At 34.4% G+C, this 25,578-nt stretch overlaps 1 protein-coding gene across 5 annotated transcripts; it reads left to right on the top strand.

The window, feature by feature from the left end:
* The first annotated feature begins 8,997 nt into the window (after window positions 1-8,997).
* On the top strand, window positions 8,998-20,135 carry LOC132300616 (F-box protein At3g07870-like). Of its 5 annotated transcripts, XM_059797789.1 has the most exons (5): window positions 8,998-9,070; window positions 11,803-11,880; window positions 14,380-14,530; window positions 14,608-16,268; window positions 19,823-20,135. In XM_059797789.1, the coding sequence occupies exons 4-5, from the start codon at window positions 14,857-14,859 to the stop codon at window positions 19,902-19,904; spliced, it is 1,494 nt and encodes a 497-aa protein (XP_059653772.1). In that variant the 5' UTR covers window positions 8,998-9,070; window positions 11,803-11,880; window positions 14,380-14,530; window positions 14,608-14,856; the 3' UTR covers window positions 19,905-20,135. The 5 variants fall into 5 exon arrangements, with proteins under 5 accessions (XP_059653772.1, XP_059653770.1, XP_059653771.1 ...); XM_059797787.1 differs by lacking the exon at window positions 11,803-11,880; XM_059797788.1 differs by lacking the exon at window positions 11,803-11,880 and having other exon boundaries at window positions 14,818-16,268.
* Window positions 20,136-25,578: the final 5,443 nt, after the last annotated feature.

A 25,578-nucleotide genomic window follows, 5' to 3' on the forward strand; every position in this document is an offset into this window, starting at 1 on the left:
GACAGGTGATAGTGAGATAAACCAGACTACCAACCAATTGTCGATACAATGTACCATTTTGAGGAGATGTGTCATTATGTAGATTAAGTCTTGTTGTGCTCAAGTGGTGTATCAACAATCTTGCTGTCAGTTAAGCCAGATTTTGAAAGAAGATCTTATATGTATTTTGCCTGAGTGATGTAGTAACCATTTGTAGCTATAGTGATCTTAGGACCAAGAAAATACCTAAGAGGTCCAAGATCCTTCATCTTGAACTGACGACTGAGAAACTATTTAAACTCCTGAATTCCCGTCAAATCAGCTCCAATGATGATCATATCATCAACATAAAGTAAAAGAAGAATAATACCTTTGTTAGTGCGTCGGATTAATAGAGTTGAGTCATAATAGCTAGCAAAATATCCAATACGAGAGATAGTCTGTCTGAATTTGGCAAACCAAGCTCGAGATATCTGTTTGAGGCCATACAGAGCCTTTCGGAGTCAACATTCCTTATTAGAAGGACAATGATAACTTGGAGGAGGCTGCATGTAAGCTTCCGTAAGTAAATATTCTCCATTGAAAAATGCATTCTTAACATCTATCAAAAAAAATCCCCAATAGCGGTAAGCAGCTACTGCAATAAGAGTGCAAATAGAGGGAAGACGTGCAATAGGAGCAAATGTCTCCTCAAATTCAATGTCATACTCCTGTGTGAATCCTCTGGCTACAAGTCGGGCCTTGTAGCACTCAACAGACCTATTTGAATGAGTCTTGATCTTGTATACCCATTTACATCTTCCTCCAGACTTTCTAGGACCAGGGGCGGAACCAGGATTTCGTGGGAGGGGGGGAACTTATAAGAAGAATCCCATAAGACTAATTTACACCAAAAATAATTTACTATTCATATTTTTTATATTTATTAAACTTTCCTAACAAACGCAATTGCATGTGTGATAAGAACTCACTTTAGTGGTGAACCCTTTCGTCTCTTTTCTTTCAATGTAGTGGTGTTATTTTTTTATTTTTTTTTTCCCTGGCAATGTTAGAAATGTTAGTATTTAGTAGTGTATTTTTTTTTTTTTTTTTTTTTTTTTTTTTTTTTTAACATATTCAGTGGTGTACTTTCCTTTCATGGAGTCCACCCCCACCAATTTTGAATTCTCCAGAATTTGATTCATTCCATTATAGGTGACTTTACCTTTATAATTTTTTAATTTATCATTAACTTTCTCCATTTTTTTTTCCTAGTTGGTACTCACACATATATGCCTCCATCGAGATTCAAACCCCTTACCTCCCTTTGGGAAGTAGGGGCTTGGTACCGCTAGGCCACTGACCCGTTGTGTGAAAATTTTATACGAACACAAATTGAAAATTGATAGATATAAAAATAAAAAAGAAATTAAAAGTGTGAAAATTAATCTATTTTTTAGGAAATTAATATTGAAGTTTGAAAAAAAAAAAAAAAAATCTATATATTGGAACACTGAAAACAAAATGAAAGAGTAAAATTAATATATATTTTTTAAGAAATTAATATCGAAAATTGATATATTGAGAAATAGAGATAAACATCATACCTCAATCCGGTGCGATGCAGTGCTCGTGTTTATTGATATGAAAATAAAAGGCAAAATAATCACAAAATCGATAGACCTAGAAACGAAAAACAAATGAAACGGTAAAAATTGATATATATAATCTCATACCGGACTACGCTCAAAATCATAGATCCTCATGCCGGACTACGCTCACAATTCTAGATCAGAAGAACAAAAATGAAAGATAATAGAGAGATACAAATAGAGATGGGCAAAAAAGTGTGAGAGCCAAGGAGAGAGAAAATCACCAAAAATAAGAAAATAAAAACTCAAAAAGTGGACCAAAAGAAACGGAAGTTATGAAAAAGGAAAATAAAAAGTTAAAAACATTGGGACCAACTGAGCAAAAGAAATAGGAAACGTGTTTGGTTAGAGGCCAATTGATTTTTTTTTTTTTTTCCTTTTTTTGTTGTTTTTTTTTTTTTTTTTTTTTTTTTTTTTTTTTTTTGGGGGGGGGGGGGGGGGGGAGGGGGAGGCAGTATAGATCTACATAGTTAAAAGTATAGGCTTACATGCATATATATATATATATATATACATATTCTGCCTCCTATACTAATAAAAAATACTGCCTCCTATACTAATAAAAAATATCAAAAATCTAGGGGGGGCCATGGCCCCCGCCCGCCCCTATCCAGGAGGCAAATCAACTAGATCCCATGTTTGAGTTTGGGTTAGTGCATCTTACTCCTCTGTTATTGCTTGCTGCCATAAAGGGTTAGATGATGCCTCACGAAAATTGTAAGATTCATATAAAGTTGCAAGGACATAATAGCAATGAAAATCATTAAGATATGCAGGTGGAGCTCTTACCCAAGTGGAATAGGGGCGAAGATTTATAATAGTTGTGCTGATAGGAGCCTCGGATTGGGCAGATGGCTGGGACTTGGTCGAGGAGGATTGACTGCCTTTGATGATTCTGAAAGGTGCCAATAATGAAAAAGATCTATAAGAGCCTCGGATTCGATCGAAGGAGGATTGATTGCCTCTAATGATTATGAAGGGTGAGAATTAGGAAAAATATCTGCAGAGTAAGTTAATGGAGGAATATGAAATGCATTTTCAGAGACATTAAATTTGGACAATGTATGGAACATCTTGTGTTCCCAGAAGACTACATGACGAGAGATTCTGAGTCGTTTAATGATTGATTCATAACACCAATACCCTTTCTGTCCAATTCTATACCCAAGAAAGCAACAAAGTCAAGCATGTGGTTGTAATTTTGTGCGTTTGTGGGGTTGGAGATGAACAAAACAGGCACACCCAAAAACTCTAAGATTATTGTAGTCAGGTGGTTTGCCAAATCGACACTCATATGGTGTTTGGTTGTGTAAGAGAGGTGATGGCACACAATTGATAGTGTACACAGTAGTAAGAGTTGATTCCCCCCAGAAAGAAGTAGGAGTAGAAGCAGAAAGTGTGAGTGAGCGAACTGTGTCCAAAATATGTCAAAGTTTGTGCTCAGGTCTACCATTTTGCTGTGATGTACTAGGGCAGGATGAGTGAGAAACAGTGCCATAATGTTTAAGAATTTGAAAAAATGCATTTTGTTGATATTCCATAGCATTATCAGAATGAAAAAATTTAATATTTTTGAAAAATTGAGTTAAAATCAGTTTTGCAAAATCACGATATATATCAAGTAACTCAGAACAGTTTTTCATAAAAAAATATCCATATGAAACGTGAAAAATCATCACCAAATATCACAAAATACTATGATCCCCCTATGGTAAACACTGAAGGTCCCCAAACATCAGAATAAATAAGGTCAAAAGGAGCAGAAGCACGTGATTCATTTGTACTAAAAGGTAATGTAGGTTGTTTGCCTAGCTGATATAAAATACAATCAAAATTCTCAGTTCTAACTTGACCTAACAAGCCTTTACAGACTAAAGTTTTGACACAAGGTAAGGAAGCATGACGTAAGGGGAGTTCCATAATTCAAAAAAAGAGGAATTGACCTTTGTAGATACAGCAGAGATGGTGGGAGTAGGCAGATGAATAGATGAGAGTTCAAACAATCGACCAACCTTAAGCCCAGTCCAAATAATCTGTCTAATCCGAGGATCTTGTACAACACAACCATTAGAAGAAAATGTTATGTTGAAGCCTAACTCGGTTAATTAACCAACTGATAAGAGATTAAGAGAAAGTTTTGGTATAAAAAAACACATTAGGAACGGATAATTGGGAGTGAGAAATATTCCATGTATGACTAATGTTATGGTGGATCCATCGGCTGTATGAATGACAGGTGAGTGAGGTGCCGGAGTTTGAGTGGCAAGAACGGTGGAATCGGATGTCATGTGATTACAATAAGCAGAATCAAAATACCAATATATATTCTAACCTGTTGTGGTAGAAAGAGAAGAGAGAGATGCACCTTGTATTCTAGTCAAAACTTGATTGATGATTTCCTTAAGGTCAATTGCAGAGAATGCAGATGAGAAAGATGAAGACTTGGTAGGAGTGCTAGACATAGGTACTGGAGCTGGAGCTCATGATGGTAGTGGCATAGTGCGAGAAGTAGCCATAATTAGAGTAGGTGAAGTCAGTGTAGCACGAGTACGACACTTTTGAAAAGAATGTCCTCGAATCCGATAAAAAGTGCAATAAAGAGATAGTGATCATAGCGGTTGTGTAGTCCGTTGTGATGAGAGGATGTTGACTGAAAAACCACTGTGTGAGTCTGCAAGCATGTCCTCCTTTGGTTAAGCTCTTTCAGAACAGCTTGAATGAGAGGAATAATCTCATTTTGTGCCATTTAGAAATCTCAAATGTAAAAATGGACTACAAATTTAGAATCAACGTAAAAAACTGGGCTGGATAAGTGTCTTTGAAAAAAATTCTGGCACTGCTGACGTGGCAAGGGAGGTCTCTGTGATGAATTGTCCTGTTGACATGGCCGAATAAGAAAAGACTAGGGCTGACTTAGCAAATGACGTGGCAAATGATGTGGACTGCTGACGTGGCGAACTAGGTCTCAATGCTGACGTGGCGACTGACTAGGATGTTGACGTGGCATAAAATGAGGCTAGTTAATGAAGTGGCTGAAAGTGGGCCAGATGATGACGTGTCCTACTAACATGGTAGGATGACATATCCTGCTAACGCTGGGAACTGACGCACCTGGCACTGAGAGAGTGAGTTGGCGTGCATGGGGCGCGTGACACGGTGTGGATCTGACGCTTATGGCGCGTGGAAACGCGTGGTTGGCCGAAAAAAAAGGGGAAGGTTGCAGCAGCGCGTGCGGGTGAGTGCGGGCTTCTTTCCGGTTGTTTTTTATGGCGTTGGGACTGTCTGAGTCTGATCTTTCGCCTGGTATGCTTTGAATTACGAAAGGACTTGCTGAAGACCAAATTTAAACACCTAACAAAATGTATTGTAGATAGATTTATTGAAACCACCAACAATGCATAAATCATAAAATAAAGAAGACAGAGGACTTGGCTCTAATACCACGTTAGAAATAAGAGAGAGTATAGAACTATGTATTGTATTGATGTATGAGATATGTATTACAAGAGTACATAGAGGTTTATATAAGAGAGATCATATGTGGAGAACAAGTCATTACCATATAAGCTAATGTTATATCTGATAATTAATGATATATTATATAATATATTCTAACATAGATATATAGAAAAGAACAAGTATTTTTTTCTATCAAAATTCCTGTTATGCTACTCGGGAAAAAAACACTAATAGCAATGCTCTCATTAATCCTCACCTTTTCATCATTAAAAATAAATAAATAAATAAATAACAGAATAAGAAGTTGTATTAGAGGTTCCAATAGTTGAAGTGAGTTTTGATAATCTAAATATCACAACCAACGTCTATGTTGACTTGACGGACTTTAGTTTAATTATGTTTGAGACACCATCGAAGTAGAGTAATTTCTTTATGGGGTTAAGTATATAAAATCTCCCTCTACTATGGATATAGCGCAAAAAGGTCCATGTGTGGTATAAAATCTCCATATATTATTAATTTGGTGCAAATAGGTCCCTATGTGGTATAAAATAACAATAATACTCTCACTTCAGTTAAATAAATTAATAACTATAAATACAGGCCATGTAAAATGACTTGTGTCTAATTTTTGTAAAATTATGTTTTCTTATTTCCCTCTTGATCCCATTTTCAAACGGGAATTCGACCAAAAAAGAAAAAATCAAACAAAAAAGATTACACCAAATAAATTAATATATGTATATATATATATAGATGAACACAATGTGGGTTTATGAGACTATTGAAAAAGTTTCATAAACAATGGATGCTCTTATAGAAACAGTAGGGCATCAAAGGAGATTGCTCAGCCTTTGCTGGTCTTCACAATATTGGACCTGTTAAATTGAGAAGGCTTCCACAGTTGACCGATAAGAGCTATTACAAGAGGAGAAAATAAGACCCAATTTCCTATGATGCCAAGTAAATGAAAGAAATAAGTTAGAAGAATTGGCTACATTTTTTTTTATATATAAAGTAAATTGACTTTGTTTTTTAATAATGCAGTCACTTAAGCTTCATACACTTAGCCTTTGAATTTGATCAATTGCGATATCTTTGAAACTGTTACTTATTTCTTCATTCGAAATTCCAAGCAAATGCTTATTCAACTCTTTGTCTCGGTCATTCTAGTATTATGTTGCCCACAGCACAATAGTTACTTGTGTTCAGTAGTCTTCCATTTGCTTCCTACCAACACTGATCCGTCTCCCAATTCCGGCTAGTATATCCCGCAGTCGCTGTTCCCGGAGAAGTCAAAATTCCGGAATACGAAACGAACAACCGGTGAGAGAGCTTCCGATCATAGACGGCACGCTTCTCCGGATCAGATAAGAGTAGAATATGCGGCATAGATCTTGATGAACTCGTCCGCCGACGAGTCCTTCCGGTCCTCTGCCGCCGGGTCGGGGTGGCAAATTCTTGCGAGTCTGCGGTACACCGAAAGGGCAAAGGCAGTTGGACCTAAGGAATTAATATATACACACATATGGGTTTAGGAGGGTTATATGTACGTATGGGTGAGGGGCAAAATGGGAATCAAAAAAGATAAAATAAGGTTTTTATATTTAGTTTTTGTCAAAAATTGGTCATATGGGCTTATTTGTGTTTTTTTTTTGAATTTTATGAACTAATATGTACATTGTAAAGACTAATTCTATACAAACCCTATATATTAAGGGATTTTTTTTGGCCTTAGCCCTTTTTTTTATAATAACTTTTGTAAGTTTTATAAGTGTGGCCAATTATTACTCAATTTTAGTAGCTTCTCGAAATTGAATGCAACATATATTAAATGAATTGAATATTTTTAATTCAAAAAGGCATTCCTTTTAATTATTTTAATGGTTCCGTAAAACCAGACAGGATTGATTAGTATAAAATTATACTTTGATAAGTTTATTTATTTATTTATTATTATATTAAATTTCATTGTTATAGAAATATTTAATTAAAATATTAATTTATAACTTTTATCAAAAGGTAGAAAATGTGACATTTCTTTTTCATCTATCCTTCATCGGTCTTGTTTCCCCTCATTTTTCTACAAATTGTGAATACAATGTTCCTCTTACAAGGGTATATTTGTTCTTTCAGAGTTGATTTAATTTGTATTACTATCATTTTGTTACAATATTTGTGAGATTCACTCAACTCAACACCACCTACGCCCCTTTTGCCTTTCTCTTATCGTCTCTGCGGATTCCCCATCTCTATATCACTGAAAGGCAGACCACATTTGTGGAGGTATCTCTCACACATAACTTTTCTAAGTGATGTTTCATCCAAACTCATACTATGCAGTTCAGCTTAGAAGATCAAGACACAATGTAAACTAAAAATTATAACTCTGACCACAAGCTATATTATATATATATATATATATATATATATATATATATATATATATATATTGAAGTCAAGATGGAATCCAAGGCCTACGTCATCGACATCCTCTTTGTCGTCACTAGCATCATGATCAAGATCATCCGCTGCATATTCCTCCACAACATTTTCATTATCATTCAACTCCTCAACATCATTTTGCTGTTCATAAATTGAAGATTGTGGTTCTCTAACAATGAACCTATCAAGTGCTTCTCCTTAATTTTGAGTCAATTTCTCAAAATTTTTATTTATTTTTAGGCATATTCAGAAATATATTTCCTAGTGGGAGCCATTTTAATAGTATAAGAAAAGTTTTAGAGTGAAAGCAATAGAACCTGGAAGGTTAGAAGTGAAACCAATTTGATTGCTCAACTTCCTCACTGCTCGGGTGCTCTTGCAGACTTGCAGCCTTGCTACAGCAAATCAGCTTGAATGCTATATTTACAAACATTCAAACTAATGCTTGATTAGCAATTTAGCAAAACATAAAATTTTATTTTCAATACAACATAAAATTAGTCATATATATTAAATTATTAATATTCAAAAATTTGAAGCATTAGTTTGATAATTGTTTTGTGCCAGACAGTAATGTCTATATATATATACCAAAAAGTGAAGGATCCCTTTTCCATTGATTGGGGGTGGTTGACTCATTGGGCAATGGTAAATTTCACCTTTTTTAATTTTTTTTTTTTTTTAAATTTTTTATGTACTAATATATATACTTTCCCTATAATTTGAAGCATTAGTTTGATAATTGTCTTGTGCAGGACAATAATGTTAATGGCTATCAGTAAATCAAGTGTATTGGGTATAAACTTTGACCCCTCGCTTTTTATATTCTCTCTCTCCTTTAGGTTAAATTAGTATATTATATTCTCCTCCACTCAGATTGGGCCTAAGTTAATAAAAAGATAATAATAAGTTACGAGTGTGCTGGCTCGATTGGGATGTATGGGCTGCATTAAAACAAAAGCCAGATTAGATTGTATTCTCCTCCACTTAGATTGGGCCTAAGTTTGTAAAAAAAAAAATGTAATATTCCTAATTTTTGGAGATTTATTTAAATGTTTTAATTGTATTTTTATTTAATTAGGTGACTATTTTATTATTTGCTTTTATATTTGATTGTGTGATTATTTGCTTTATTTAATTGTTTTTATTTGGTTTAACTTAAATTAATTATTTTGGCTAATTGTGTATGTGTAATTTTTTAATTGATTTCATGTGTGATGTGTTTATTTAATTAAATGAATTTTAAATGCTTAATTGTTTAGTTAAATGGTTTGTTTATTTTATTTCAAAAGATTATGGATTTGGGTTGTAATCTATGGACCAACTAGATGGGTCTTGGATTATTTATAAAGAATCCTAAATGGGCAGGGCCGGCTCTGGCCCAAGGCGACCAAGGCGGTCCCCTTGGGCCTCAGATTTTAGAGGGCCTCAAAATTTGAGGCCCATAGGGGATGGAAATAAGACAAAATAAAAATAAGTTAGGGCAAGTTTCAGACGACACAATCTGCTTCGACACTCCGCAGGGCGCAGGCTCCGCTATCGCCTCAGGTGACAAGGTACGTTCATCCTCTCTCTCCTTTTGCATGAATCGATCTTTTATATATGTTTCTTTCTTTCGTTCATCTCATCATTTGATTTGTTCTAACTTTGGTTCGTTTGATTCGGGCCTTTACCTTTGTTCCAATAGTGAAAAGTAGCTAGGGTTTTGTGTGTGTCACTGTGTGTGTGATGGCTATCAAAAGCTGAATGAATATATTATGGTTCTCTTAGTATTTTAATAAATGTGTGCCTTTCTACATGTGTCTTTCATGGCGATCGAGTCCATAATCTATTTCCCTCTCCCTAAGTCCACTCCAATCTCACAACAGCAGCAACCATACCCCATTTCCTCATAATTTTTTGCATTTTCACATTCAATCCCACGAAATTTAAGGATCCCTTCTAGTGGGTTGAGGTAATAATTAACTTTTTCGATCTCTAAATTATGCTCATACTTAAAAGTGCCAAATTAAGGGTTTTTTTTATTTTTATTTTTATATGAAGATACATACCGCCATTATTGACGTTATTTGAAATTGGCTCAGCTAGAATTTCAGTTAATAATACTGTCAAAGCACTTGCCATCAGAATGTACGAACACATGGAAATCAATAGCATGCTTTAACAAAACAAAAGTTAATGGTTTTTTCTATTAAGGTGCACAGGTCTTCTGTAGCAATGATCAATCAATCACTGTGGGTAATTGGCTCCCAAAAAAACACACAACAAAGTGTAGTGTACTCCTCTAGTAAACTGTTCACTTCATTTTTTATTTTGTGCCTGTGAAAATTTCGCACTCTTTAATTGATAAATTTATTGTTATTAGTTAGTTGTCTTATGCATACTGCACATGCGCACAATTATTTATTAGTGGTGATAAAAAATTATAGTTATTAGTTAGTTGTCTTAAGCACGCAGTACATGTGCACAATTATTTATTGGTGGTAATAGATTTATACTTATTAGTTAGTTGTCTTATGAACACTGTACAGGCGCACAATTATTTGTTGGTGGTGATAGATTTATAGTTATTAGTTAGTTGTCTTAGGCACAATGCACATGGACACAATTATATTAGTTATAGAATTTGAAAACATTGTGTTAAAATTTCGCACTCTTATAATTCTTTTTTGTGTGTGTAAAACTCAAGGGCCTCACATTTGAAAGTTCGCCTAGGCCCTCTCAAAATATTTAGAATCTTAGGGTTGCCCTGTAAATGGGTTGGATATTGACCCATGGGGATTAGTATATATATATATATATATATATATATATATATATATATGTTGTGTTTTATAATAATAATAATTTATTATTAAAATTAGTTTATTTTATGTTTGTTAGACGTGTGTTAGGACTAAGGTTATATGTGTATATATATATATACACACGCACACATATGTTTGTTCTGCACTTTTCCCTTAGATCTGTGTTCTGTATATCTCTAGTATAACTTTAGAGATTTTAAAATGATTAATAAAATATGTGTTAATGTTTAAATTGATCTAGACCATAGGTTTTGTGAATATGTTTTCATATTTGTTCATGTTGAATGCTTTGGTAAAGTAAATGCTTAGATCTACTTTAAATGAATTTATACATGTTAAATTGATGTTAATTTGTGCATGGATGGTTATGGGACTTAGTAACATGCTTTAGGACCCTTAACAATGGAGAACAGGGCTGGAAGATGGGTTTCTCGAGCTGTTTCCCGAAACAACGCTCGAGCACTGTTTTACAGGGCTCGAGCGCCCTTTTTTGGGAAATAGCGCTTGAGCCTAGTGCGGAGGGCGCTCGAGCGCTACTGTAGTTTTGGGCAAAAGTGTTCTGTTTGGCCCCGATTTGATTATTCAAGGTCCCAAACAATATATATGGACTTAAGAACAGTGGTATGTGAATTAAAAAGCGTGATTTTAACAATGCATGTTAATGAGATTAGTTCAATTATGAATTTGTGAATTTAATCTTATAAAATTGTTTTAACATGTGAGATTAAATATTTAGCATGAGATAAGATCGTGAAACTCTTAATTGGCTGTAAATATAAATTATCAGCATGCGCAGGATTCTGTTTATGTTCAGATAATTGATGTAGGAAGCTTTAAATCACTATAAGTTATTCCTGAGATTTAATTACATTAAATTGTATGTTATTTACTGTGTGATGATGTGATTTTAATCTAGTGCATAGCTGTATTTTATAATCGTAAACACGATCTATATATACGTGGAATGTTGGGAACTATTGTTAGGATATAGTTTTATGTCATGCCATTGTCATGACATGGACGACATGCCATTGTTAGGATATGGCTATTTTAATCTATATGCTTCCAACCCATTGTTAGGATATGGGTATGGTCGTTGTTAGTGCGCTTTTGTCAGGATATGGTTAGTTATATTTATATTGATATTATATGTACCATGATACGAGTTTGAGGTCTCGTGATCAATGGTTAGGGAGGAGGCGTACATTGCCAGTTGAGACAGGTAGCTGGATTTAGAGATGCGTGTGCCCTGGTAGAAGGAGGACTCATGACCACCTCGTGTGCGCTTTGCATGAGATACTCACTATCCGGTTGAGTCTGCCTTAGTTCAGTGAGAATCTTTAGTGTGTATATTTATATTTATTGATTATGTAGCTATTTCATGAGTTAGTTATAGATGTGTAGTTCCTCAGGTCTCTGTTTGGGTTGTCGTAGAAAGGACTTGTTCGTGAGTTTTAACTCACCTTTGTTATATTTTTCAGGTATTCGTTAGTAACAGGATTAGCAGTTGTTTGTGCAAATCAGAGACTTGTCTTCATCACTCTTCCGGTGTCATCGACGTAGGATTTCACTTCATGATTATTTATTTCAGTTTTAGATAGTTATAGTTATATTTATTTCAGTTATGAGATTTTTATTAGGGGTCAACATTGAGGATTCTCGAGTTGTATTTTGGAGAATTAATTATATTTGGGAATTAGTAGATTATTCTTCAGAGGTTTATTTATCTTTGTGTATTAATGGATTTATTTAGAGGAGTTATGTATTTATTTAATTATTAGTTTTCCTTCCGCGATATTCTTTCTTTATTATTTATCTTTTTGTATTATGTGTTCAATCTAAAATATTAATTGTCTGGCTTTTGGGCTTGGACCTTATCAACACACGGCCTGGAAATCAGGGGGTATCACAAAAATTAAAAATTAAAAATTAAGTTACGAGTGAACTGTATTAAAAAGAAGCTGTATTTACATGGGACCCTTCACCAACTGAGCTGCAATTCATTTTATAAATAAAATATTTTTCACAGTATATATACTATGTATATGGGCTCACAAAAAAATTGGGGTGGCACCACTCGGCCCTGGACGAGTGGCAAAAGCCATAAGCCAAAACGGTTACCTTTTCCATTATTTACCTAATATAAAAATAAAAGAGAATATTGTGTTTTAGTAAGGGTATAATAGTCAAAGTATGTTAATCATTAAAAAATAAATGTCTGATAGGGGCATTAGAGTAGTTTTTCCTTAGGTTTAATCTGAGAGCAATAAAAGCAAACTTGGAGGGGGTGTCGGAGCATTTAACCCTTTAAGAAATGGTCTCTGTAGTTGCCTATTAAAATTATTCATTTGAGTTTTTGATTCAGAGGGTTTCAACTTTTAAAAATTCACTTCGTTGAACTTTGAAAAAGGTAAGTGTGAGTGCAAAAATTTGGAAAGAGGTGGGTTTGTACCGGTTGGTTATTGTCAATACTTTTTGCATTATCAAATAATATTCAATTCAATACTTCATTTTTCTCTTGGATGTGGGTGTAAATGTATCTTTTCAATTTTTTGCACTTACAGTGGACTTGCCTTTCATGATAATTTTCTAGAACAAGGAAGCATCTTTTCCTTGGATTCGATTCTCCTTATGTTCACCCCACTCTCTATAACGCGAAACCATCAAAACGCATACTCTCTCTCTCTCTTGCTCGCTCTGATTCAATCTCTCTTTCCCTATTAGATTCACTCATTCACTCCCTATGTCTGACTATGTTTCCTTTCTATTTGCTATGGACGAATGAAAGCAACCAAGAACAAAAGGCCCCAATTTGAAAGCCCCGAGTTAATGAGGAAGACCCCTGTTAGATGTTGTTTGGGTTTCACACAGAATTTTCAAATATAACAGATAAAAAACACACACACACAAGCAAAACGAGATTTACATAGTTTGGCAAATTGCCTAGTCCACGGGCGAATAACGACTAACTTTACTTCAAACAACTTGATTACATACTCTTTTTCTTCTCACACAATTTCAACTCTCTTCTCTCTACACTTTCTTTTTCTTTCTCTAAACTCGCCTTTATTTATAAAGTCTTCAAAACCCAATTCTTTGTTGGACAAGTATTCCCCAACTTGCCTACAAGGAGTTACCATATTCGTCAACTTATTCCCAAATCTTCAGTCTTTTTCCCAAGTATTCTGGCTTCCAAAATCGATTAGGAAACCGTTTCTTGGAGCTTCCAATAAATCACTGTCCAAGTTGTACCGGTTCATTCCCATTTGAACCGGTTCAACTTTGGTAGTAGCCAAAGCCAAAAAACTACACGCCCAGGTTAAATTGGTTCAGCCCCATTTGAATCGGTTTAACTTTGGCAGTAGCCAAAGGTAAACCAAAATCAGCAAGTTCAACCTCTCAAATGATTCACGTGATCAAACTGTCTTCACGTGCTCCAATATAGCTCTACCTCGAACAATGATCTTTTTATAACTTCACATTAACTAAAGATTTCTCCACTTCAAATAAAGCACCATGATAAAATTGAGAAACATTCTGACAGGATGATATAATTGAGAAACATTCTAACAGGACGAGGCTACCCTCAGTAACTTATCATTTTTTTATTCCTAAAAATTTCTCCACCTTAAATAAAGTACCAGATAAAATTGAGAAATATTCTAACAAGATGAGGCAACCCTCAGTAACTTATCATTTCTTTTTTTCTTAGTTCATTTTATTCTCTAAAATTGAACTGAAGAAAAGGGTGACTAAAAAATAAGTATGATATATTATGTAGAAATGTTGTTTTTACTTCATCAATTTTTATATAATTTTATAATGAAGGTATATCAGAATATAAAATTTTAATTTTATTAAATTAGTTCACCAAATTTAAAATGATGCAAGATAATGTAATAATTTATGGTGTCCTCATTCATCCTTTGTTCCGTCTTTTCCGCCCATTTATCTACAAACGGCTAATACAAATATTCCTCTTGTAAGGCTATTTTTGTCCTTTTACATTAGGTTTAATTAGTAAAGGTAAGCATATCATTTTGTTGCAATATTTGTAGGGGCCACTGTCTTCCACTGTTGTTACTCTGGAGCGACTCAGCTCAACACAACACCTACGCGCCATTCCGTCCCTTTTGCCCTCCTCTCATCATCTCTGCGGATTCCCGATTTCTACATAAGTGACTGCATGGTTGCCCCACATTTGTAGAGGTATTTCTCTCTCTCTCTCTCCCTCCACACACACACACACACACTGTCATAGTATCTATTTTGTTGTTGGTAACTAGGGTTTTGTTTGAGATCTCTCATGGTATCTGTTATTTCTCTAACTAGGGATTTGTGTGGTAGCTTTTTGTTTTCTAACTAGGGATTTCTGTGCCATTTATGTATACTTCCCCTAATGTTACTGAATCAGTGCTCTTAGGGTTTTATATTCACTGTAACTGACTTCCAAATCTATGAACTGTCATAGTATCTATTTTGTTGTTGGTAACTAGGGTTTTGTTTGAGATCTCTCATGGTTTAGAACAGTGGCCATGAAAAAGAAAGGAAAATCAACCCAGAAAGGAGACAAGCATGAGTCTTCAATCACAGATCTTCCGAGCCCTATAATTGTTGATATTCTACTAAAGCTCCCTATAAAGGGTATTCTAGTTTGCAAGTCGGTCTGCAAAACTTGGTTCAGTATAGTTTCTGACCATCAATTCGCCAAGCAGCAGTTTGCACAGGCAGAGCCCTGTGCTCTTCTTCGGACCTTGGATTCAACACATGTTCCAGACTCAAGAATGCTTTACTTGGTTGAGCCTAAAGACTGCCATAATTTCGATCTTGGATACTGCATATGTGACGACGAGGCCGATTTCAGATGCGACCGTCATATGAAGCTTGACAACAAATTGAAGATCCCATTGCGCAATGCCGAAATGGTGCTCAGTAGTGAAGGGGGTGATGCACAAATGGGTTGCCTCCCTAATGGCCCAAATTTCAAAATTGTGAATTCTTGCCATGGTATGCTCTTTTTGTCTGAACCGGTGTCTAATGAACCTGTGGCTGTGTGTAATCCAGTCACGGGTGAGTATATAAGCCTTCCTATGACTAAAAGGGCTGAGGAGAAAACCCAATATTTTGTTGAGTGTGGGTTTGGCTTTAGTCCTCAGACTGATCAATACAAGGTGGTTAGAATGTTTGAACGGTGGATTGGTGATCCGGTTATGGGTATGGCATATTTGAACACTGCTTCGGGGCCGATAAATTATAGTAAAGGGATTGAGATATACACTCTCGGCACTGCAGGATCATGGAAAAGCATTGGGGATGCTCCCTTTTTATATTCTAGCCTAGCATTTTCCACTTATCTGGAGGGATGTATCCATTGGATGATCAGTCTTGAATTTAGTTCTACTGATTATATTTTTTCTTTTGCCAAATCTAGTTCTACTGATTATACTGATTATATAGTTTCTTTTAACTTGGAGAATGAGCAGTTGCAATTGTTTCCATCGCCTCCTCATGAATATGATAATTCTAATGACGATGATGACGTCGGCATGGTTGGATTGAGTACGAAGCATAATGTGTCCATGGGAGTTTTGGAAGACTGTCTGTGCATATGTGATGCAAATTATGATCCCATTTACATATGGGTCATGAAGGAATATGGTGTTCGGGAATCTTGGACAACGTTGTTCTCTATTGATAATCAACTTGATCAGGGGTGGCCTTACGGTTTATATCAGCCAATAAATTACCTGAAAAATGGGGCAGTATTGATGTTTCATTATCTTAAATGTGCTGTGGTTTGTTATGATCCCGAAAGACCAACATTAAAATATCTTAAGATTCATGGTGCTGAATCAAATTTTGAAATAATTGTTTATGTTCCCAGTCTCATTTCACTTAAGGACGCCATCATTGGAGATAATGCTGTCGTGCTGAACATCAGTTCAAGGTAAGGATTTGCTTGTTGCAATTTACATTCACTCTATCCATTCAATATATTTATGGGAAACATAAACATAATTCAATGATGATATCTGATGTTCACTTCATATACCTCATCACTAATGTACTCTTGGAAATTATGGGAAACATATATAAATCTTTTTTCTTGCTATTTTTTTTCCCCTTTTCTTTGGAACTTGCTTTCAAGAGCGTTTCTGTTTAAGCGGTCATTTTGTGCGTGGACTTGATTTTCTTGTCTTCTTAAGTTGATCATCTCTATTGATAATGACATATGGGTAATGAAAAATGAGCTGTTGGCTTTTTTCTTGTTTCCTTTTCTTGTTCGGGTTAGGAATGAGTTGAGGGCCTGCATAGGGTGCTAACAAAGTTTTGAGAATGAATTTATAGTTAACAGTGGCTCAACTGTTTTGGTGTTTTGTCTAGATTTTGTTAATGCTGAAACTTAAATAACATCACTGGTTTTCTACTATATTGAAATTCAATGCAACTTGTTTGTAATCAAGAATGTTGTTACAATTGGTAAGAAACCTTATAGTCCACAGCTCAAAATCATTAGACTATGGTCACAGCGTTCGCAAGTTTTGCAACTGAGAATGACTCATAAACTATTATGTTCGACTAGTCATTGTGTCCTTATACTTCCTAGACATGATACATATCCATTTGCCCCCAAAGGAAAATAATTGACCGTGTCTCTGATTTTACACCCTTTTGAGAGGTAGTTCAACCTTCTTTAAGAATATATGATTACTGAAAGATCAAATTAGAAATGCATGATGACTGATTGTGTCATGTATTAATTTTCAAGTGTATAGCATATAGAATGTTAGTGTTTGGATGTGGAGATTAGCTTCAAATTTGGTTATTGCTAATGCATATGTGCAGTGTGCACACACAAAATACCTGCCATTGGTCTGAGCTAACTATTCTTTACTTTGTGAACACTTTCACTTGCCTTGTTGACAAACTTTATCATTATGAAGCAGTTGGGAACCTGTTTGTTTGTTTGTTTGTTGTTTTAAATGTTGTATTTGATTCATTCTTGTTTGGATTTTTTGTACGTTTTAATTTAATTTGATTCCATGTTATAATGTTTTCTGTATAGCTTTTTTTACTTATTATTTCAAGGTTGGCTACCTAGGTGTTCATACGATCTTGGCATTGGTATTGTTTGGTCAATAAGATTTAGGTTGACACTTAAATCTATATTTTTATTTGTTTTCAGTTAGATTTTTGAATGTTAGTTAACGTCAACTTAATTACCTCGTCCATGGAAACAATCGAAATTGAAGGGTATAAAGGTAAATTTGATAATCATATATGCTGCCACCCAATTAGGTTCATGCATTCATCAATTAGGGTTTCATGTAATTCATGTTTGATTCTGAAAAATCCATTTTTGTTTAGATATTTGTGTTTCTGGTAACTACAAAGTTTGAAGAACCTAAGTATTCAATTGCGGGGAACTTCGATTGATCAAATGATCAATGGAAGTTCATTGGATCAAAACTTACTAGACTGGTTTAGATTGACAGACTCTCTGCTTTGTAGAAAACCGGTTTTCTTTTCTGTTTAAAACTCTCAAAACCCTAATTTTTCTAGGTATCTTTGCTATCTATTAATATATCTAGTTTTCATCATTAGGCAAGAAAGAGTGCATGCATTTTATAGCTATTATATACAGTGTTTCTGAGAGTATTCTAGCAATCTCTTGCTAGAGTATTTTTTTATTCATTCAGCATTCATAATAGAGTGGTGAGGGAATATATTATTGTTGTCACTACAATGAGTTCATGAGAAGCGGTGACGGACCCAGAAAATTTTGTGAGAGGGGGGCGGCGTTTTAATTTGTGGGTACAAAATTATATGATGGATTCATTTTTGTAATTTTAATAGAGTTTTTTCATAAATTTTAAAAAATTTAAAGTATAAAAAAAAAAAAAAAAAAAAAAAAAAAAAAAAAAAAATCAATGGGGCAAATTATAATTCTAGTGGAGTCATCTTCATAAATTATCAAAATTTGAAGTATAAAATGCTACAAAAAGGAATCTAATGGGGCGAATTGTAATTTTAGGAGGGGGGGCATTTTCATAATTTTTTTAAAAATTAAGGTATAAAATGAAAATATTAAAAATCCAGGGGGGCATTTGCCCCCCCTGGTCCCATGCTGGGTCCGTGGAAGATGAGAAGCAAAGATACTTTACAAGGATCAGATTGTACGACTGGACCAGTGATCAAATTTTAAGAGAAGCAGATGCTGCAAAGAGCAGATTGATTGACAGAGTGGACTAAAGGCCCGAACACTCGAGTGGAGGGTTTGACTACAGTTTGTGTGAGGAATTAACTTGAGGTTTCAGGGTCTTGGAGCTTTTACCTAGTTGTGAATTTTTAGTTGGTTTGATATGATATGGACTAGGGTCATGTGGTTTTTCCCTCTGGGGTTTCCATTTAAAATATGTGTCTATTGTGCTATTTACTTTGTTACTTTGCAAGATTGATTCGTTTTATGTTTGGATGCATGATGGATTGAGTAGTTTAATTGCTATTGTGGTAATTTAGTTTTCGAATAACTATCAAATTTAGTCAAAATTCAGAAATTAGTTGAAGTTAGTGAACTCTTTCAAGTTCTATTCACCCCCTCCCCCCCTCTAGGTCTAGATCATGGCCCTTGCTACTCTACATGAAAGCCTAGTGTTATTTTACTATTCTCATGTATGCTTATTCATATAAATGGGTACTGGTCATCTGGATGTATAAGTTTATGGCCCCTTACCCCATGTATAGTTTTGTTAAATATCTTAGATTTGCGGTACCTCGTTTACCAATTTATTTTATTTTTTCTTTTCATTTTGATGATACTAATTTCTTTCTGTTCATGACCTCATAATGCACGATAACTCAACTTATTGACGTGTACGGAGAAAACAATATGTAAAGCATGTATATATACTACTGCTGTAGCTGCCTATAGCCATGCAGCAGGGGCATAACTTAAAGTATTATATTTAGTCACTCAAGTTGTCTAACAGAAAATATAAAATAAAAACATATCATCTTCCAATTAGTTCTAAAGAAGTTATGGAGAATTATGTCATATATCAAAATATTTTTTAATAGGAAGTACTGTGTAAAATGTTTTGTGTGGGCGTGTGTAAGTTCAGGTAAGTACTCACACTTTTGTGTCCTTCGGGGCTCGAACCCCTCCCATTGGGCTTGAAGCCCTTTTTGGTTAGTATGTGAAATGTTTGTCCAAAGAAAATGCCAAGATTGCCCACGTAGTCTCCGATCCATGAATTTGTCATAATCATGTTTGGTTTATTTAGTCTTGAATCCCTGCTGGCTAAAAATGTAACGGTATTATTTGTGGTGGCTAAATTCTGCTATGAACCATATAGATGGTTGCTGTGATTGTGTGGATTGCGTGAATAAATGTGCTATGCTGTAGTCTTTTGAGAAAATTTTGACATCATAATTATTTAAAGCATCTAAATTTTTATTCGTTTGATGATTATGCTCTTAAAATTATGATTCTTGATGTAGGTGTGCGGGAATCAAAGTGCAGGGAGAGACTAAAGCGCTTTCATTGGCGGAACTTAGGGAAATGGAACTTGATGCAAATTGATGGTCTTCTGATAACGAATGGAAGAAGCATGAATGGCATTTGTTGGAGAGTTGTGGAGTTGAAGCATACGTTTCCTTCAACCTCCTAAAGTTTGAATATTTTGCTAGTTTTGGGTACCTATTTTGTAATTGTGGGAAGTCTATTAAGTCGTTGACTGAGTAGGCGAAAACAATATCACTTTTTACTGAGAAGCTCTCATAAATAATGTTTCTATCTTCTTTTTTATGATTACTTTTGCAAGTGTTCTAAGTGTGGCCAATTATTACTCAATTTTACTAGCTTCTCAATTAGATGCAACATATCTTAAATGAATTGAATATTTTTTTTATCCAAAGAGGCATTCCTTTTAATTATTTTAATGGTTCTGTAAAACCATAAAAGTAACACGCTTCTTTCAATAGTTATTTATAAAATTATATTTTGATTAGATTTCTGTATTTTTATATTAAAAATTATTATTATAAAAATATTTAATTAAAATATTAATTTATAAGTTTTAACAAAAAGTGGAAAACGCGGCATTTCTTTTTCACTTATCCTTCATCCTCTCGTTATCATTAATTTTTTTACAAATTGTGAATACAATGTTCCTCTTATTAGGGTATGTTTCATCCAATCTCATACTACGAGGCACTTGCAATTCAGCTTAGAAGAACCAGACAAAGTAAAGTAAAAATTACAAGCTATATTATATATGTACATATATATATATATATTGAAGTCAAGATGGAATCGAAGGTTTTTGTCCCTTTGTTGTGTCATCATAAAATTTGAGTTGGTGGCCGATGATGGCGACGGACGTGCGCAGAGTCGGCCCTGTGCGGAAAATAAATTGGGGCTGTACTTAGCATAATCTCACTCTTACATAAAAATATAAAAATAAAAATAAAAATTATTGTGATTAAATTAATGTCATAAAGTAAGTTTTATAATTGAAATTTATAAAAGTTTACAAAATTCACTAGTCACTTGAACCACCAGAATAAAAAGTATCAAAAAATCATTCTCATAATAACTTGTTGTCTACCCTATTTTTCATTCTAAGAGGGTTTAAATTATTATGAGACCTTTTACCAAAATAAAAAAAGAGACAAGAAGGTGCAATATTAAACTTTGGAAATTTCTTATTGTAGCACCCCGGATTTTCCTACCCTATCTAAGAGTTATGTTAAACAATTATGGGTCAACAAAGGGGCTTATTGCGATGGATTGGTTACGACCTATGTTTTATTAATTTGGAGTCGCCACCTAACATAGGTGTTCTAAGGATTAAAAAAAAATGATATTTATTATTTATGTGACATCCATTTTAGTTTACGAAACCAGAGTAAAGGGTCCGGAGGTTTGATTGTGTATGGGGGAGGTGTTAGACACTCAGGACTTTTTGTGAGCCTTTGTTGTTTTATCTTTTTACTTGAAAATTTTATTTTAATTATTGCCACTGAGTTGTTGTTCCTTATCATACCTTTTACTTGAATACGACCCGAAAAGTGAAAAGACTCTTAGGCAAATTAGAAAACTTAAAAAAGACTCTAAATTATTAGAAGAATCTTCTAATCCAAATATGGCTAATACTGATGGTAATAATCCATTAGGAGCAGTTGTACCACCTGTACCTACTCTTACACCATTGAGGGACACCATTATATTCCAACATCTTATACCTCTCCCTCATGCTTTCAATTCCTGGATGCTAATGCAACCTATTTTGAGATCAAATCAGCAATGATCCAAATGTTTCCTTCCTTCCATGGGTTTGTTACTGAAGATCCCTATAAACACTTAGATGAATTCTTATAATTGTGTTCGACTACCAAATTGTCCACTTTGTCTAATGATACTTTTAGGATGCATCTCTTCCGATTCTCTTTCAAAGATAAAGCTAGAACTTGAATATTTTAAATGAATTGAATATTTTTTTTATCCAAAGAAGCATTCCTTTTAATTATTTTAATGGTTCTGTAAAACCATAAAAGTAACACGCTTCTTTCAATAGTTATTTATAAAATTATATTTTGATTAGATTTTTATATTATTATATTAAAAAATATTATTATAAAAATATTTAATTAAAATATTAATTTATAAATTTTGAACAAAGAGTAAAAAATGTGACATTTCTTTTTCATCTATCCTTCATCCTCTCCTGTCCACTCATTTTTGTACAAATTGTGAATACAATGTTCCTCTTATAAGGGTATTTTTGTTTGTATTACTATCATTTTGTTACAATATTTGTAGAGAGGTTCACTTTCTTCGATTGTGGTTTTGGAGCGACTAACTCAACTCTACACTGCAAGGCTGACCACATTTGTAGCGGTATCTCTCACACAGCTTTTCTAATTGATGTTAAACTTATACTACGAGGCACCAGCAATTCAGATTAGAAGATCAAGACACAACGTAAACTAAAAATTATTTATCTATCTATATATATATATATATATATATATATATATATGTACATATATATATTGAAGTCAAGGTTTTTGTCCCTCCAACGACCATCTTTGTTGCATCATCGTAAAATGTGAGTTGGTGACCGATGATGGTGACGGATGTGCGCAGAGCGGGCTCTGTGCAAAAAATAAATTGGGCCCAACTTAGCGTAGTCTTACTCTCACATAAAAAAATAAAAATAAAAATAAAAATTATTTTGATTAAATTAATGTCATAAAGTAAGTTTTATAATTGAAATTTATAAAGAGTAAGTTTTATAATTGAAATTTATAAAGACTTTACAAATTTCACTAGTCACTTGAACCACCAAAATAAAAAGTACCAAAAAAAATTTATTCTCATCATAACTCGTTGTCTACCTTATTTTTCATTCCAAGAGTGTTGAAACTATTACGAGACCTTTTACTAAAGTAAAATAAAAAAAACAAGGAGTGCAATATTAAACTCTGAAAATTTCGCACCTCGGATTTTCCCATCCTCTCTAAGAGTTATATTAAACACTTATTGTAACGACCCAAACCCGATAGTCCGAATCACTAGCCAGGTCCTTAACCGAACCTGAAGTCACCTAAGTCAAAACTGTCATGTTATGGTTTTACAAAAGAATAAGGTGCTGTACAAAGGATAACTAAAGATAGACATCCAACCTCGACCAAATCTATGGTGGTTCGTCGTCCGCCACTTCTTTCCCGTGTCCTGAAAAATGTTAAGAAATAAGGAATGAGCACAGGGCTCAATAGAAGTCGCCTAAGGTGTCAGTTTTAAACTCCCTTGAGCCACGTAACGCATAAAAGGAATAAAGAAACTCGGGTCATGCATTAAGAGTCCATATAATAGCATTTGCATTCCAAACAAGCATTTACTTCATCAACATAATACATTTTAAAGATCATGTATAACATGAAATGCAATGCAACCCTTTTCCGTGCTTGGTCTCTACTGACCCAACTTTCCATTTTCGAAAATCATTAACTGACTTTACCGAGGCGAGATTGATAACTATCTCCAGTTCTAATTTTGGCAAAGCCTGGCAACTGTTCCGGGCCTAGTATCAACTTTTTCACGCCCTACATCGGACCGCGCTCCCTCTAGGTCAAGCTAGCCCCGGACTCGCAAAATCCGGTTCATTTTTTAAAAAAAATCTTTCAATTTCAAATAAAACTTTTCTTTTTAAAACCTTTTAAAACCCACTTTCTTGCCATGTCATGCAATGCACCATGTTATGTCTTTTAAACATCCATCTCAACAATATAACATTAATACATGTACATGGCATTCACATTTCAAAGAACTTAATCAAGGCATGCTATAGCTATTAATCAAGATCGTGGCATGCTTTGAGAATTTAATACAACAAGGAAATTCATAACATCATTGTTCTAAGAAAGCAGGCATTTACAAGAATTGTCTACGGGCGTGCTCATCATAAAACTATATACACACTAATATTAAACTATCACATAGACATCCACAAATTCCATATACCAATTCATACATGTCTTTGTTACAAAATTTAAAATAAGTCATGCTTTGATACTTACATAAAATAACAATTTCATATCAATGTTTAAAATTCTGAAAATATAATAAGTAGAAATGGAAATTGCTCAATCAAAAGACAAACTTAAAGCATTAGAGGGACCCCTACCTCAATAAATTAGCCAAAGCCTCAAATCAGCCCAATTTTTTTAAAAAAAATCCAAGGATGACCCAAATTGAACTGTGCTCCGATCAAATCGAAGCCCTTGACGCTCTCTTCGACTTTGCCTTCTACGGCAACATCAAATTCCAAGAAGAAAGGGATGGATCAAAGCTTGAAAGCTTGAGAAAAGAAAAAGAAAAAAAGAATACAGAGAGCTAGCTTTCGGTAGAGGAAGAAGGAGAAAATGAATGGAAGAATGGCCATGTGGTCATTTATAAAAATAATAGTCACCGACGGGTCCCACATAACCAAAATATCCCTTTTGTCTTATTATGTACATATACACAATAAACATACCACAACCACACGTCCAAACATATACCCACACAACTGTGCATCAAATAAGAATGTAAGAACTACAATGACCCCGAGAAATAATCCCCGTATGCCACAACTCCGGTTGCGGGTCTCACTTGGGACCTTCCGGCCCAAAAATTGAAAAATGTTAAAATGGCAAACAATGCGTTTCCAAGAGTCCTGAACTCAAGGAAATGACCCAATCAACCCTCGCAACACACCCGACACACCCCACGGTGTCCGGCATGCAAAACAAGATAAGACGAAAATAACCCCGAAAAATCATAAAATCCAGAAAATGGAAAATAGAAAAATCAGGATCATTACACTTATGGGTCAGCAAAAGGCCTTAATGCGACGGAGTCGCTACGGCCTATGTTTTATTAATTTGGGGTCGCCACCTAACATAGGGTTTTGGTGTGTTAGATCACCCTAGGATGTCTAAGGACTAAAAAAAATTGATATTGAAGTATTATTTATTTGACTAACATAGGGTTTCGGTGTGTTAGGTTACCCTAGGATATCTAATGACTAAAAAAAATTGATATTTAAGCATTATTTAGTTTACGAAACTAGAGTAATGGGTCCGGGGGTTTGATCGTGCATGGGAAAGGTGTTAGGCACCCCACGACACCCGTGAAACACGGTTACCTTATTTCTATATTGCATTCCAAAGTTACGAGTTTAAAACGTTTTTGAACATATGAGTTCTTCACAAAGGATGATTTAAAATGAATATTATTGAAAAATGATATTTGGAAAATATTGTGACTGAACCTAGGAATTAGCTAGGCTGCCTTCTGAACAACTCAAATGTAGTTCAATTAGTATTCAATAATTATCTTAGGAAATATGTTTCTAAGGGAAATTATATATATATTTTAAAATGTTTCTAAGGAAAATTATAATATATATATATATATATATATATATATATATATATATATATTGTAATATTTTTTATTTTTGTCATTTTCCATTTTCTGTAATTTTTTTATTTTTCGAAGGTATTTTGTCTTATATCGTTTTGTATGCCAGATACCGTGGGGTGTGCCGGGTGTGTCAGAGTGTTGATTGGGATATTTCTTTGAGTTCATGACACTTGAAAATGCATTAGTTGTCATTTTAACATTTTTCTATTTTTCGGACCGAGAAGTTCTAGGTGGGACCCGTTACCTGTAGTGACCCGAGTTTTTATTCAACCTGGTGCGTCAG

This window comes from Cornus florida, unplaced genomic scaffold (genome assembly GCF_030987335.1).
Source record: "Cornus florida cultivar Cherokee Brave unplaced genomic scaffold, ASM3098733v1 CherokeeBrave_3.0.0_Hap2_Chr03, whole genome shotgun sequence".
Lineage (NCBI taxonomy): Eukaryota > Viridiplantae > Streptophyta > Magnoliopsida > Cornales > Cornaceae > Cornus > Cornus florida.